Source organism: Aulonocara stuartgranti (genome assembly GCF_965226115.1).
Source record: "Aulonocara stuartgranti genome assembly, chromosome: 6".
NCBI lineage: Eukaryota > Metazoa > Chordata > Actinopteri > Cichliformes > Cichlidae > Aulonocara > Aulonocara stuartgranti.
The window spans coordinates 2,664,419-2,682,053 of record NC_138944.1 but is presented as its reverse complement, the minus strand read 5'-3'; the positions used below and the strand labels follow the sequence as shown (position 1 = coordinate 2,682,053).

General features: G+C 42.0%; 1 protein-coding gene across 1 annotated transcript in view; it reads left to right on the top strand.

Moving 5' to 3' along the window:
• sorcs1 (sortilin-related VPS10 domain containing receptor 1) overlaps positions 1-17,371 on the top strand; it is a gene marked incomplete at its 5' end in the record, with an annotated part of 195,976 nt that extends 178,605 nt beyond the window's left edge. The window contains 10 exon segments of the mRNA XM_082537936.1: positions 398-584; positions 1,196-1,329; positions 3,579-3,705; positions 4,939-5,051; positions 7,614-7,748; positions 10,749-10,848; positions 11,277-11,382; positions 12,015-12,169; positions 12,283-12,352; positions 13,579-17,371. Coding sequence (XP_082394062.1) covers positions 398-584; positions 1,196-1,329; positions 3,579-3,705; positions 4,939-5,051; positions 7,614-7,748; positions 10,749-10,848; positions 11,277-11,382; positions 12,015-12,169; positions 12,283-12,311 — 1,086 coding nt within the window. The 3' untranslated portion in view covers positions 12,312-12,352; positions 13,579-17,371.
• Positions 17,372-17,635: the final 264 nt, after the last annotated feature.

Here is a 17,635-nt window from a genome sequence, read left to right as displayed (position 1 = left end):
TGACAGCGTCTGCATGTAAAGGCAGCAGATCGTGACCTGTGCTCCTGTTGGAAAAAGTTGACAGTGTGCAAACTGTGAGTCACAGTGTCTTTTACAAGCATCCGTACATGATGAGCTAGGACTGAGATCCATGTCACTATTGACACTGTTAACTTTGGAGTAAAGTCAGTGTCTGACAAAAGTATTACACGCCTTGGAAATGAGACTGAGCTGAGTGACCACGCTGACAATCGCAGCCCTTAGCAGGGAGTGTGATAAACATTACCTACATTATTGTGCCTAGAAGGAAAACTGTGCTCTGTGTTGGTCAAATGTAATAAAAGCCAGCTCAAACCAGAATGAATATTTCATAAAAGGCCATACCTGCAGATTTCCTGGAAGTGTTTGTCCTGTTCAGGGTGACGGGGCGAGGACGAGCATCACTCTGGACTTTGGAGATGGCCACGCTCTTACATATTCCAACGTGAGCTCCATCGAGGAGGGGATCAAACACATCTACAAAGCTGTGGGAATCTACCGAGTGACCGCTACCGGGGAGAACAGCTTGGGCTCAGAGACCGCCATGCTCTACCTGCATGTCACATGTGAGATACCGAGTTTTGTGAAAGATGTTTTTGTGCTCTTCGTTTCAGCTCTTTCCACTTTTTATCAGAGTCTATGGAATTGCTGTTTCCTGCTTGTACGACATTCTATCCTTTATCTCTTCACAGAACATGTTCCCCTCCCTTAGCCAAACAAACAAGTGAGACAGAATAAATCCCATTTCTCTTCTACTCAGTTCAGCTTATGCTTTGCAGCCACTCAGCCCGCAGAAGCCACGGCAACCTCATACGTAACAGGGCTGACCACCCCCCGTGTATTCAGGGGTGACAGATGTAACGGAGCTGACTTATTGATCAGGGAGCAATGTTGCCCCTACCAGTCTGTCAATCCTGTCAACCGTACAAATAGAGCCACCGCAGGCTCCAGAGTGCCACGGATGAAAAATAGTACACAGATGGCAGCCGGCAGTCCCAGAGCAAGAGCGAATCTTGAACAAACTCACCCTCCTTACCCACCTATAAACCCCATCTCCTCCCTCTTTTTTCCCCTCATTTGAACCAACAAAGTTATTTCATTTATTTTTATCCTCTTTTCACATACTGTGGCGCAGAGCGTCGAGTTCACACTGTGATGTATATGTGTGCCTGAGTAGGTCAGCTGGAGTATATCCATCTCTCAGCTCCATTTGTGGCTGTGAGGAATAAGGAAGTGAACCTGACTGCTGTTCTGTGGCCCGGCCAAGTGGGAACGGTCACCTACATCTGGTGGATCGGAAATAACACAGAGGTACAGCGCACTCAAGAAATTCACCACTTCTCTCAGTACTTCTCTTCTTCTTTTGCCCATTTGCAATTAAGTAGGTTGCTGACTCTTCTGGTCCAAAATGTGAGAATCATTATTTTGTGGAGCTATTTTTGTGCATGCAGGTTGGAAAATGTGTAGCCTTGTTAATCAGCGTCAATAAAAATGGTGGAACGTGCTGACCTGTTCACATAGTACCTTAATTACTGATAACCAGTGAAGTGAAAGCATCTTAGTGTTAGTGTAAAAATCCTCCAATTCTAGGGCCTGCTGCAGTCAGGCAGAGCCGATCAATCACACAGAGTTAGAGGGTCAGAAAAGACATATTTTTCTGTTAATCCCTTTGCGGCATCTAGCCATGCGGATAGTTTCAGCTTGGGGGACACAGCTTTGGAGATATCGGCCTTTGAAGACAAAAGATCTGCATGGATTTTGTTCAGAATAGCGAAACGTGACAGTTTAAAAATGGAACAAAGACTTCTGGAAACACTGCAATTCAGAAGCAGTTTACAAAATAAAATTAATCAGCTTCCACCTTGCTGGTGGATTGAGTGACCATTATGTTTACATTTAACAGAGTATTTGCGTGATTATGCCAAAAGTACCAGTCCAACAACTGAGCATGGATAAACTTTTTGTCAAAAAAGGGCATTGGTCTTGGCAGAAGATATAAAACTTTTTTTTAAAAAGTAAAATATATAATCCTCGCACGTTCTCACTGCCATGGTGCAGGTAAAATAAAAATTATAAATGCTACTGGTGATGGTGATGTGACCTATTAGGATAGTGCTGCCATGTGTATCACTGTCTGATCAAGTTGCTTTCAAAGTGCTTAAGTTGTCACGTATTGTGGAGATGTAAAGAGCTAGCTTAGCTCTTAGCACGGGGGATCCCTCATGATTCATGAGTGGGAGGTTAGCCAACTAAATGTAAATAAGACCACAAGGTTAACGTTGACTCCACAGCTACAACTCCTGATACAAGAAGAAAATCAGGTCTATGATGTTAATGCACCAAGTTAGCTTGCTATAGTTGCTTAGGGTTAGCTTTGCAACTCACCATTGGTCAGCTGGTTGCTAGTAAGTGATGTCAGCAGTGATGTCAGCAGTGATGTTCGTCATCATCAAACAAGAACTTTGGCTGTCAGACACTGACACTTCTCACCATACTACACACAGCAGTGCTGCTTTGACTTCCTAACAGTTAGCCATTATTCAAAGGTTTTACATGTAAAAGGCTAAACAGCATCTCATGCTACCGCAACCACAAAGTGGACAAACACAGCAAAGTTCTTCAATAGATAAATAAAGTTGGTGTATCTGCTCAAAGGCTGCAGGTGATTCCTGGAGTCATTTTCCCCCACTGTGGTATGAAGATGAGATGCAATAGCACCCTAAACTTGAAAATCACCCTGAAAATTTAAAACTGGTGTTGGGAGGAAAAGTTTGCTTAAATAAAGCATGAATTTGTCAGAGAAATCAGTTTTAAATTTTCACTCCGTCTAAGAGATATACTCCTTATGCTGTTGGAAAAGTAGCTGTTAGGATTCTATTAGAACTTCCTGAAAAAGTAGAGTGTTGTTCCTCCAAATATAGCAACTGTCAGAGTGCAAACACGCTGACCCCGGCTTTACTAGCATCAACAGGATTAGCAACTAATGTAATCAATACACTAGATGTTAGAGAACCGTAACATTTAACATGACACATCAAAAAATTTATATTACAAGAGAGTAAAAAGAAACAATTCAAGCATTGTGGTCTGAGGATGCACTGCTATAGCTGTAGAAATGCTCCACTCCTCTCTGTCTGTGTAATTGTAGCTGGGTAAATGTGTTTGCTCAGCACTAACAGGGGCCTTTCCACGAGGACGAGCAGTTCTGTCACTTGGTAATAAACAGTGGCAGCATTAGCATCTTAAAGCTATCTGAAGAACAAATGGAGACGTGAGTAATGACAGTAAGGAGCTGCTGGTGTCACACAGGAAACTCCCTGTAGGCCTCTGTGCTGCATGCAGCACAGCACAGACTTTAGCAACGCTGTGTGTCATCGTGCGTGTGTGTCTGTGTGTGTTTTTGTCAGTCGGCCAACAGCCTGACACCTCTGTAGTGTAAATAACAGCAGTGTGAGATGTTAACCAGCCGTTGATAAGGGTCTCTCATGGGAGCACGTACAATCTGACTCCCCATCTCCCTCTCCCCTTCTTCCTTCTCCCTCTCTCTCTCGCTCCCCCAGCAGCCAGTAATCACCCTAGAGGGAAGTGTGGCGTACACATTCTCCCGGGAAGGCATCAATACAGTCACTGTGCAGGTGTCTGCAGGGAATACTATTCTGCAGGACAGAAAAACCATCGCTGTACACGGTGAGCCGAATTTCTCACTCAGTGTCCACTGGGAATCTGTTGCTCTGCAAACAGGCTGATAAGTTTGGTCTCCACAGTGGAATAATAATGCTGCTTCCCTTTGATGTTATACTTCTTAGATGTCATTCTTCTACTTAATGTTTTAAAAATAATCTGCCATTGTCCAGACTTAGAGGTCATTTTTAACCATATGCTAAAACTTTTCCTTTGCTAAGCTATAACAGAAATTGTATATAAATGACAGCTGTAGCATTCCTTTTGTTCAAATAGGGCCGTCTGTGGCTCCAAAACGCAATAATGATGTCGTCCAAAATGTTAACATCAAAGCTTTAAAATCTCGAGTCCAAACATGAACGTCCACATGTTCATATTCGCCTTTAAATTTCTCTTTTGTTTCCTCTAACTCAACATGATGCATAACTGATGATGAATGTCTCTGAGACAACTTCCCGTTCTTTTTCCCAGTTATTCACCATTTAAGCTTTAATTGAAAAGATGCTTTTATTGGCTCAGTAAACACTACAAATCATTACGAACTGTGTTACAATATAAGTGATACGAGCTTGGAGGAGTTTAGAGCAGAGCTGCTGCTCCTTCACACTGAAGCTACCTGAGGTTTCTAATCAGGATGCCTTCTGGCTACATCCTCTTGGAGGTTTTCACCCAATTTGGAGGAGAGGCCCAGGAGTGTCTTAGGAGAGATTGCATGGCTCATCTTACATTGGAGTGCCTCAGGACCTGCTAGGAGGAACCTGAAAATGTGGCTTAGAAACTGATGTCTAGAATAACCTCCTGAGCTGCTGCCACTGATACTGGACTTTGATTGATTGGCAGAAAATTGATGCATACATTACCTTTGAACTCCCAAGATTCATTTTTCAAAGTTACTACACATGATTCATTAACATCCGGTGCATGCTAACTGTATTTATCAATCCTTTTTCTTAACAACTACAACACAAAGCATGATGAATAGTTTATTAAGAACATCAGCAGCTAAAAAAATGACTAAGCTGGTACAGAAGGACAGCGCTCTATCATCTATGTTCTCATACTGCAGCTTTTTCTCCCCTTGTAAGATCTGAATGGAGGCCGAACCTGAAAATAAACCCAGAATTTAGCAAAAAGAAAAAAAAGCACACGTACATGATCTGAATCTTAAAACCGAGCTTTGCATTTAATGACAGATGAAAGGCATAAGCTCCCCTCACACATTTACTTTTCTTCCTGCAGAATATTTCCGATCTCATCTGCTCGCCTTTTCATCAAACCTGGATGAGCACAACCCCGATATTGCAGAATGGAGACTGGATGTGAGCCGAGTCATTAAGAACTCTCTGATCCAGGTAAAGTTCTCTCTGGCTCTTTTGTGGCAACTGTCGCCTTCCTTTGGTAAATACTGTCAGCGCTCAGCTGGACCTCTGAGTGCTGCGTGACCTCCCCGAGGCTTGGAGACATGAATCTGACTTTTATGATGATAAATGACAAGGCAAGAGGGAGAAGAGGGGAAAAAGATAGTTCAAGAGCTGGCTGATTGCTGCTGCTCGCGGACCCTCAGAGTTCAGGGCCGTACAGTAACGAGGTTGTGTACAGAAGAATAAACGTCAGTGCGGGTCTAATGCGTGTTCTGCGCTGACCTGAAGGAGCGCTTGGAGACGAGTGCTTTGCAATCCGTCAAATGGACGACATGATTCAAACCCACACATGACATGTTAGGTACAGAGTTTGCCTCATTAACTTGCCGTTATTTCTTCCAGCATCCTCAGAGTGTCAATACGTTTTCTGAAGCAGAGGAGGAAGCAATCTGAGCTTTCCATCATATTTTCACACTTTTTGATCTTGCAAATCAAAACGGATGCTAAAAATATACAGCCTGTCTTCAGTCTTCACTGAACACGTCAGTTCGCTATTGACATCTTTTTTTTCCATGACATCCACAGCCCGGAGGCCAGAACGCATGCCGAAAAAACAACAACAACTTTCAGACAAAAACACGACGCACTGGTTAAAACCCAGCGCGTCGGGAGGAAAACCCAACAAGGGAAAGCTGGCAGCCTCAACTGGAATCAATAAGGCATCCAGAAATTCATGTTTTTTTTATTACACCAGTCCTCCCATCCCAGCTCATCAGTTTGATTTTCTTTAAGCGGCGATCTGAAAGTGAGCTCCAAGTGAAGGGCTGCCATTGGTTGAAAACCACACCTGACCTTTAAGATTTCATTCATGCTCGAGATGAAAAACTTATCTCAAAGGTGAACCCTGACATCCCTCTTTCCAAATTACATACAAGATTCTGTACGAGCCAGCCGAAAAAGAAAAAAGAAAAAGAAAAGCCTAAAATGTAAAATCTGCGGCGGGGTTATATTCTCTTAACGCCGGGCCACGCTGTTTGCATCTTTCAAGACTGTCACATGAAAAAAACTGATATTTTGACAAAAAAATACTATCTATTTAGAAAAAATAATATTTTTGCTCTATCGTATTATAATTCAATTCAATCTTATTTATACAGCGCCAAATCACAACAACAGCCGCCTCAAGGCGCTTTATATTGTAAGGTAGACCCTACAATAATACATGCAGAGAAAAACCCAACAATCATATGACCCCCTATCAGCAAGCACTTTGGCGACAGTGGGAAGGAAAAACTCCCTTTGAACAGGAAGAAACCTCTGACAGAACCAGGCTCAGGGAGGGGCGGGGCCATCTGCTGTGATTGGTTGGGGTGAGAGAAGGAAGACAGGATAAAGACAAGCAGTGGAAGAGAGACAGAGATTAATAACAAGTATGCTTAATATGTGCTTTTCAATAAAAATAACGTTCACTAGAACACGTCAATAACAATATCCTTTACTCTTGCCTTGCAATCCAGCCATCATCATGACAGCAAAAAAACACAAACTGCTTAATTTTTTAAACAAAGTATTTTCAAATATGGCATCAAAACTGTCTGTTTCCCACTGCGGTGAGTTTACTGCAGGATGGAATACAATCACGGACACGCGTCCAGTACCTTTGAATGAACACAGTAACAGTAAGGACATTTAAAGGAGACCTTATTAAATCATCTGTGATTCATTTATTTTAGCCCTGTTTTTATTTAAAAAAAACTAATAAAGCAAGTTTCTATAATTAATCAATTGCAATTACTTTGATACAGGAAATTAAAATTTCACCATGTAATCGTGGAATTGTAATTTTATGCTTTAATTTTTTGTAAACTTTTTTCTGCAAAGCTGCTCATCACTCAGAAACAGCACTTTGAAAATGATATTCAAAGCCAAGTTTTGGACTGCAATGCACATTTAATCCAGCAGATGGCGGCTGACGCAGCACTGTTCAAAGCAGGACTGAAGTTAAATGCAGCTTGGACTCCAGTCGGGTTCAGGAGTAGCAGACATCCTCTAATCAAATGTACTGTGTGACACATTTAAAATTATGATTAAAAATGGCATAATCACTTTTTAAAATCAGTTTGTTTCCTCCTGTGACCCTGAATTTGATAAGTGGAAGAAAATGGATGGATGGATGGAATTTGTTACCTTGAGGGACATTTGTGTTCATGTTTTGGAATAGTTTGATGTTTTGGAAACTTAGTTTCCTTTAGTCCTCCTTCCTTTGTTGTTTTCCCATTCTGTTCTTGCTGGAGACGTAACACTGATCTTACTGATCTTCTCATGTGAGTAAGTGAGAACATTTCTAAAACCTCAGACTGCAATAAATGTTTAAGCTCGAATGATAAATGGTTGCAGCCTGAATCCAGCTAAATTCTGGTCGACGAAGGACCAAAAATATGTGGGCGAACGTTGACTGTCAGAGCTTTTTTGTACTTATTGTTAAGGTTTCATCTCTGTGAGCTGACTGCTGCAGTTCAGTCTGACCCTGTCCACTCTACTGTCCTCCTCTAGGCTACAGGCGTGAGAGAGGATCAGCTCCTGGTCACTGTCCTCCCAGGTTTACCCACAGCAGCAGAGTTTTTCCTCCTGCCTGACAAACAGATAACTGAGGGGAAACCAGAGAAGAGCTCAGCTCATTTAGATCAGGTGAGGCAACAACACCTGCTTTCTGACCTGATGCATGTCCTCCAGACTCGCTGCTTTTCCCCATCTCCACAGTGTAGGTGGATGGTTTCACCTTGTTATCCTCACTCGAACTATACCAAGTTTGAAGCATTGTTCCCCGTTTCTGCTTTATGACTCATAGGGGAATTTTTCTTCTCCTAGCAGCAGCAGCTTCTCCTGTAATTGCTCTTTCCTCCAGCAGATGTCAGTATTAACCTACTCAAGCATGTCCAGTTTTTTCTTCTCCAAAAGTCTAATTTTGGAATACGCCCGAGGAATATCTTTGCAATAGATTCATCAAAAAGCCTGACAAGTATTAACAGGTTATCGGGGGGAATGACTTTTAGACTTACTTAAGTCACATCCTGTGGGGTGCAGGGGGGAGCACTAGAGGGTGGCAGCATCTCGTAAGAGCCTAAAAGGTCACACAAGGAAAATTTTTGTGGTCCATCAGTCACTAAATCACCAGCATATCAACATGAGCTCAAATAGCCCTCAGCTTCACGTATTAGATAATGACTGATAATGTTGGCCGCGCTCTCTGTGGGAAGCACTCAACGGGCATGTGCAGAGAAGGAAGCTGGGAAGAGAATCAATTTGATTTTCCTCTTCCTTCCCCGCTCACACCTGGTTGATTGCCTGGAAAGTTCCTCTGCCCTACCAGCCGGTGATAAATCTTCATTCAAGGTTGGCATCTTTAAAGTGTAGCGCAAGCTCCGCTTATTAGAATGTATAATAGATTTACTGACCCTGGTATACAGTGGGAAAAAGTAATTAGTCAAAGCATAGTCTAAATTTAAACAGCTAAGAAGTATAAAGGCGAAGATGAAGGACTACAGAAATTACTCATATCACAATTAATTTGGCAAATGAGGCAGATAAGATAGATGAAGCCTCTACAGAGGGAAAAGGCTGCTGCAGGGAGAAAATGGAGAATTTTGTTTAGTTTTGCTCTGCAGAGTAATGCAGCAGTATATATGCTGATCCCATAAATGAGGAAAAACAGATTAATGATAGTGAAATGTCATTTATAAAGAATCTCATTTGACTGAGAATTGGAGCCCTGAGACAGAGATTCATGGAAATGAAAAGATCTGTGTGAGGAAAGTAAGATTTCCTCCCGCTCGCTATAGTTTACCTTTGGGTCATGATAATCTGCTCAATTTGTATCAGAGTCAGATGTTCTCAATGCAGAAGGTTACTCGCCTGTCTGGAAAGCAGAGATCAAGTGAGACTGCTTGGTATGCATTATGCATTACACTGGAAAGGTCCCACAGACAAAGGCTCTTACATAAACAGAAGAAAGCTCGGATGGGGTTGTCGGTGGAGGTAGCGAGGTTTCTTCGGGTCATGGGTGCTTACAAATAATTCAGCAGCCTTGCAAAAAGCATTACATTTAGAAAGTTTGGTATTCAAAGTATATTCAGTTTGGTGGTAATTTGCATGCAGTGATAGCCTACTTCAGGTCAGGTGCGCATGTAACCGCTTCCATTTGTCTTTCACAGGCAACCTAAAGTTGCATTAGTCAATATTTTTATGGTGGAAACAAATCAAACATCGATCACAAAGTGTCTCTCAAATGGACAAAACCACAGATAATTATCACCCAGCTGCTGAACTACACCACCTTTTTATTTCTGCCCCATAGATTTCACTCCATAGCACTTTTCTAGATACATCATGTGGCAAAAATCTCCAAAAATTAGCTCAGATAAACTCAGCGCAACACCTGCCCAGTATGCAACTGTTCTCATACCAGTGTATTAAACTGATAATAACTGTGTGTCACTGCTGTGTTTTTGCTAGTTTTAGTGGTTCTTATGCACAGACGACTTTTAGAGGATCGCAGGAGCCACGGTGACATCACCGACTTCACCCAATGGTTTATGAATCCTCCTGGCCATCTCTTGACTTTTTTGAGCCATGAAATTGTGTCATATTTGATCAGTGAGCTGCACCCGTGCATCATATAGACACAGATACAACATGCTCTAAACATACAATTACTGCACATAATCGTGCGAAATACTTCATGAGGCCTCCACACCACAAAGGTTATCCTATTCAGTGAATAAAGTTAGCCTCTTTAGTGTTCACCTGCTATATGTGTTATCTTATCCATTACGCCGTCGTGCATTTATTGCCATTTATTTTACAAAGGCTGCCAATGTCAATTCAATTTTATTTACACAGCGCCAAATCACAACAATAGTCACCTCAAGGCGCTTTATATTGTAAGGTAGACCCTACAATAATACATACACAGAGAAAAAAAACCCCCACTGGCGACAGTGGGAAGGAAAAACTCCCTTTTAACAGGAAGAAACCTCTGGCAGAACCAGGCTCAGGGAGGGGCGGGGCCATCTGCTGCGACCGGTTGGGCGGAGAGAAGGAAGACAGGATATTTCTGCTTTTGAGTCGGGTATTTTGACATCAGAGTCTAGGGGACCGATTCGATTTCAGCGCCAGCCTCAAGTGGTCATTCGAGGAACTGCAGTCATGGGCTCTTCACTTTGGCTTCCTTTTTCAGCTGCGGAGGTTGCTGCTCGTGACAAATCATTTTAGGATTTTAAGTAAAACAAAACAAAAAAAATATATATATATATAATATATCTTGTCCTGACCCCCGTCAGTATATTAAGATAACTCGTCTTTCATAATTCACTTTGGCTGTTTTTTCCTATCATTTACAAACTCACTGAGCAGACTCTGAAACTTTTAGAAATGCTTTCAAAGGCAAGCGAGTTTTGGACTCAATTATTCAACCTGGCATCAAAGGACTGATCGTGACTTTGACCACATTTGCTCTTAAATGTCAAAACACAGATAATAAATGACGAGTCAATAGCAAAGACGGATGAGACTGTAGTGTGATGAGCTTGACTTTACCTTTTTTTTGACCTGTAACATTTTCCTTTTTTATTTATTAAAATTGCAACAAAGGGATCTGAAGCTCCCCTCTCTCCATCTTTGTCTCAACAGCTTTCCGAGCTTTTGCTCAGCGCACTGAATCAAAATCTCGTCCAGTTCACGTTGCGGCCCGGGGTCCAAGTCACCGTGTATGCAGCGCACTTATCAGCAGGTAACAATCCCCCCTGCATGTGTGTGCATTCACAGCTGCCCAGAACGGCCTTTGTACCTTGTGTAGCAAGCGGGACAAAACATAGAAACAGCAGTCAGTCAGGTGTATTTTATTACTTAACTAACAACCCCAACTCTGTGTCTGATTGGCTCCCACCATGTAGCTACACAGAGACATTCAGAGAGTGAACATCGTTACAAGTATGTGTGCCTCTTCCTATTGGGGATGCTGCTACTGTCCTAAAGGGGCTAATAAGATAAAGAGTAAGAGAAGTCCATACTACTGTATATTAAAATGATTCATCTTTGATTCACATAGGCTTCATGTGTGTAGACTGCTCATTGCATGATTCAGCTGGGTGGAAATACGGGTGGTGTCGTTGATGTGATATTTACGCTCTGGGGTTCCTGTCTCCCCTTTCTCTGCAGCGCCCCTAGTGGACACCAGCGAGAACCACAGTGGCTCTGCCATGCTAATGCTGCTATCAGTAGTGGTTGTGGGTTTAGCTGTATTTGTCATCTACAAATTCAAGAGGTAAAGTGTTCACGTCTATATAGTTGTCACATTGTGCGCGATAGGGAGTTGTGGAACGATCCCGACAGCTCGGTAAACAAAAGCTGTCGCGGGGCTAAGAGAAGGTTGATAGGTGCCTTTCAAATGTCTACCCCGCCGTACCCAGTGCTCCTGGGTGGAGAATTGGCTTTTCCCCTCACTCGCTCACACACACACACACACACACACACACACACACACACACACACACACACACACACACACACACACCTGCAGAAATTCTTTTATCAGGTCAGTCTTTACAAAAGAAATGTCAGTTAGTCTTCAGCTGCTATCAATATTAAGCCCTTTGAACACTGGCAGTTGACCTTTCTCAAATGTTAAATTATGTCTCTGCGCCAAGAAGCAGTTCCAAGGGAAAATGATATAAAGAGTCATGGTGAGGCAAGCAGAGACAGAATCAAACTTCACATTTACAGACCATATAATTTCTAATGCTCCTGCCGATTCGCACGCAAACATCGCCAGATGGCTCAAAATAAATAGAACTGCAGATGCGAATGATCAAAACAGCACTGCTGCAAACTGCTGCCACTGTTTTAGTTTAGGCCGTGCTCTTTATTCCTCTGCCTCACTGTAAATCTTTCCTCAAGGAAGATCCCAGGCCTCAACGTCTATGCGCAGATGCAGAACGAAAAAGAACAAGAAATGAGTCCAGCGAATCCAACGGTGGCCACGCCCAGCTCTCAGCGGGACTTGGTGCATTCTTTGGAGATTCTGGACACAGAGTTTAACTCGCGGCCCATCGGTAAACATCAGTTTCAGTATTTTTTTTCTTTTATGCCGTTGTTTATTTCACACCATCGTGTTCACGTGTTGTTTCATGACACTGTACTGTGCGTTTTGTTATGTGTTTCTCAGTGAAATGGTCCAGTCAGCAGGACAACTAAATGAAAATGAGTATGACAAACAGTGGAATTGCCTCTCAGTGGTACAATTAACACATTTTTCTCTCTTTTCATGTCCCTCTTTAATCACCTCAGAATATTGATGGGTGGCAAATGAAAGAAAAAAAACAAGTGGCTCGGGAACATCTATAACTGTTCCGCTCTACTTTACTTAAATAGCACCTTTAATTTTAAGATGCAGCTTGAAATTTATTACACTTGTCAAGAAAATGCATCGGCCCGGCCGAGTTTGGTGATATGAAGACTATAAGATGATTCATACCAATTTTTTAATTCATTATTCATTTCATGTCTCATTCATTCAGCTTTTCTTCCAGTTTGTCACCCATATGTACATCCTGAGTCAACATTTGCTTGTCTAACATGCTAACACATAACAAGCCTTTCTTTGGGGTGGGAGATGTAGTTTTTCGTTTTTGTGGATCCCTCTGAATGTTGGTGGTATATTTGAAGTTTAAAGTGTCCACATTTGACAAAATTAATAGCGAAATAGATCTGAATAAATTCATTGTTCCCAGAATTCCCGGCACTGGTGCGATGAGTTGTGTATGTCAGTTAGTGTTAGCGAGCTTCTGCTCTGTTGTTGTGTAGCTGCACGTCATCTCACTCACGCATTTAAAGCGCTTCTTGTCATTAATCATTATGTTGTAATTGTCACTTGTAGGCTCATTCATTGCTGTTTAAAAATCATATATTGTCTGACACCTCGTGATGTCTAACCGACACCTGGGCAGGTGAGATTGTCACGTAAAACGACTATAACGTGAAAGGCTTTGATTCCCCGCCTAAGGTCAATTAAACTTTGCATTTAAATGCATCTTTTGTCCCGTTTCCTTCCCCAACCGGTCGCAGCAGATGACTGGTTCTGCCAGAGCTTACTTCCTGTTAAAAGGGAGTTTTTCTTCCCCACTGATGCCAAGTGCCTGCTAAAACGGGGTCATCTAAACATTGGGGTTTTCTCTGTATTTTTAGGCTGTATTTTTTCCATCCATATCTGAAGTACCTGCACTGCTTTGGTAAAGGAGGCCTCAGGTGTTTGGTGGGGACCAATAAACAAGGGAAAGGAGCTCAAATGCAGGACTTTAATTCATGAAGTTTTCAAAATAAAACTTCAAACGAAGGCATGAGTCTCCTAGATGTCCAGACTGTTCCTAACACATATTTACAGTATTTAATGATCGATACTGTTGTTCGTGTAATCAGCTAGCACTGAATAAGCACTGACACATTTCTTTCTTTTCTCCACCAGGATGTATGAAACCTCATGTACATGTGAAATTTTCCACAGAACTCCCCACGTACATCGTCTAAACTCTGGACTGGATCACTGTTCCAGCTCTGTCATGGATATTTTTTACCATTTGGGACACAATGGTTTTGAGCTTTATACCTGTGCATGTTGGACCCCGCTGACACATACTGTGCTCTGTTCAAACCAGAAGAAACTGTGTACAGGTTTTCAATTTATTTTAACACGTCTCCGATAAATTTAATATTTAGAAAAAAAGTCCCGTTTATTTATACGAGTCGCATCCATAATGGAAGAAGGATCGGCGGCGTGAACCGAAGAGCAGAGAATGTGTAACGAGCAGCAGCGTTTTGGTTACATGTCTGAGATTGGTTTGCTGTTCTATGAAGTAACAGCAGTAGTGTATTATTTATTCATGAATATACATGAAGTATGTTATTGAAGTGAATTACACATTTATTTTGTAAATCATGAATGTCTATGTTAGAAATAATTTGTGTATTTTAATAACAAATGTCATACTAAAAAGAGATACTGTTATAAAATATGAATAGGGCACCTCAAAGCTTTTGGTCCATTGTCTCTCAGAAAGCTGATTTATGGCACAATACACATTTTCTACAAAAGTGTTAATTTTTTTTCCCAATTTTAATTTATTAACAACCGAACAACAACAGGGTGTGGATCTCTGGATTAATTTAAACCTTGCTGTTAATCTAATGCTTCTGGTACTATTTATGATACACGCCAGTTTGTAAAATGTTTTGTGCTTCAGAATATCACTTGATGGCTGAGGCGCCATCAATCTGCGGGTGACCTCCAAATATCACCGGACCTTTTAGACCTTACAAGATACAACGGATGACGACCTGGCAACGATCCCACAAAGAAAGATCATTCCTGGCCACAGTCTGGGAGGTACTACAAGATGCAGAGAACAACTTATCGCGGCTCAGATTTAAGGTGGCACTTAGGGATGCAGCTGCTTTGTGGGAGAATCTGAAGAGCATGGCAGTGAGAAAGAGAGAGACAGACAGAGACAGGTTGAGAGAGATTGAAGACGGCTTTTAGCGGACATGACGCATTAAGAGCGTTCTATTGGACAGAATAAGAAGAGGTTGGCTTCTTGAATACTTAATGTGGCCTGTCAAGCTCAAGGCTGGCTAAGGTTGGTTACACATTTAGGGTAATATCCCAACCTGCTCTCAAGTAGCACCCATCTTCATCCCAGCTCATTATTTCATGCTGTAGGATCAGGAGAAGTAGAGCGCAGATGCTACCAGGCTACATGGATGGTTAGCCTCAGAGGACTGTCAAGCCCTCTGGTGCTCTGTGTGTGTGAAATCTGACAGATGTAAATGCCTGATTGATGCCTTTCATATCTTCTGAGGCAACTTTTTAAGATGTTCTTTTCTCTTTTTTATTTCGGCGGGATGGAGAAATACAGCACAGAGGAAGTTGCTTCTGTTCTGTTGCATCATCTTTCCTGCAAATGTGCCAAAATTCACCGAGTTATGAGATGTAAACTGTGCAGCATCATTTGATTGACTGTAAATTGAGCGACTGGAGAAACTGATGAACAGCTAACGATTGGACGATTCCAATTTTGGTCCAAATCTCCACGCTGTTGACTGAGGCACTAATATTTTCCAAAAACAATTATATGCAGGTCGCCAATGGCTCCCCAGAGGGTGTGAGTGTTTCTTGTTCGGCCTCTGGGCAAAGATGGTCATCGCAGAGACTTTCCAAAAGTGGAATCAGCAGGAAAGCACTGATTTTTCTTAGTCACAGGGAGGGTGCCATCCTATTTTTACTCGAGTGTAAGTGAACCATTATCTAGTCGGGATAATTTGCCCTCGTTGTAATGAAAAGGTCTGACTGTTCAATACTCTGGGGTTCTTTGTGTAATGAGATGTTAAGGTTACACGTGCAAACAGATATGAATCAAGGGTTTTGTCACCAACTTGTGCAAATTGTAAAAGCAGCAGGTAGTTTTGCAGCACAGCTTGTTGATGTGCTCCGATACTGGAGCAAAATTGGTTAGTGGTGTTCAAGTGCTGATAGTTCTTTAGCAGAGAAAACTTGAAAGTAATTGGCTGTAATCATCAGCTTTCTCTATAGCTGTTGAATGGAAGAGTTAGAGACAGTGCTGTAATTCAAGCACACGGGGTTATGGCCAGGTTGTTGCTATCACATGTCTGAAGATCTGAATATTCTTCCCTTCTTTGCATTGCTGGGTGCCTCAGGATTTCCACATCACACTTATTGGCACCATATCGCACTTGAAGTGCTTGAGTCCATATACTTAACAGGGAAATGATGCATGCAGACATCGGGCCATGAGTGTGTTGGTATGCAGCCAGTGTGTCCTGCCCTTAAAACTGAAAAGTGCACAGACAAACACCAGTGATATTTTCAGTTGTCATAGGTCTGTTCAAGAGGAAGTGTTCATATTTCAGAGCTGCATGCAAACATGATTTGGGAAACAAATCAGCTTACATCTTCATCTGTCTTGTGGCTCGGTGTGTTCTGTCTGCTGGTGCAGGACAAAATTTGTACTCAGCTATGAGCTCGGTTTATGGAGTTGTGCACAGTGTACGTGGGTAATTTTACAAACTGGTGATTGGGGTTTTGTTGCAATATATTAAGACATTTTAAGGGGCCTTCTTTTTTGGTTTTTGCTTATTTCAGACATGGCCAAGGTTTCAAAGAACGAGGTCAGGGCATGTATAAGTAATCTTTGTTAGCTAAAAGCTCAGACTGCTCAGTTTCATACGATTTCTAATCTTGGCTCAGTGAGTGCAGATATCCCCATTATGGTCATTTCAGGTGCAAATCTATGGTTGTAAGTGCAGAAGACCCATCTCCCTGCCATTCAACTCTTTAGAATCAGAAGTTGTCTTAAAGACATGGTGCCAAATCAGCTTGTTTCAGATGGAAGGTAAACCCAGGGTCCAGTACAAACATGTTATTTAACACCAACTCATGCAAAGCTACTCTAGTAGAGTCCAAGATTAAAGCTATGGAGCTGAAAATGAGCATCATCGCCCCCCTGTAAGAGTATCTTACTAGTGTTTCAATGTAAAGAATGTACTGTAGGTGTGCTGGGATTACTTACGAATTACTTAGCTCGTATTTGAGAGCATTCATATCCATCTCTCTGTCTGTCTCTGGTTTTGCATAGCTTGAGGGAGATACTGTACAGCAGCCTGGAACCACAGGCCTGTGATCAGAAACAGCAGGGCTCTAATATGAACCTTAACTCCAGGGAACAGGAAATGACTCTGACCAGACAAGATCAGCAAGGCCATCATAATAACAGCACCTCCTCCTGCCTGTGAGTTTCACAGGGAGAAAGACAGGTCGAACAGCCTGGAAGCCATGTTAACAAGGTGGCTCTCTGGCCTCCTGGTTAGGGTGAGCTGTGATGTGACAGGACCCAAGGGTGCAGAAAATCAAGTTGTAGCCTAACTCCGAGCTACTCTCTCTCCTTCTCCCCATCTCCTCCGCCCTGCAGAATTAGCAAGATTAGTATTTTTGTAGAGAAATAATAATAACAATTAAAAAAAGAGTTTTACTACTGTACAGCTTTTGTATAAGAACAGACGGTAAGGTGTTCCAGTGTTTTTGTTCGACCTCAACTGTGCCGTGTGTAATTGTTTTATGCATTTACAATCATATTTATTAAATGGAAAGAAGTCTGTTAACTGTGTTCTCATTTTCTTACAATATTTGTAAAGAAATACTATGTATTTGCAAAAGTAATAATCAACCTATAAAGAAAACAAGACGAGCACGTGTTGGTTCTTTCTTCTGCACACATACCGTATACTCACCGGGTCCACGAGTCGGAGACATTTTGAATTTAATGGGTTTAAATCATTTATTCTAAATGAAATTATCAGCATGTGTGGATGCCACAAGCTTTTTCATAATTGATTGCCCAAGTTATCCCAGCATGGGATGATAGGACAATGTTCCAAAAAGTGTTGAGCTCATTACCCGACTCCAGTACGAAGCCTCCTCCATGAAGATAAAGAAGTGCTGCTTCTACTCA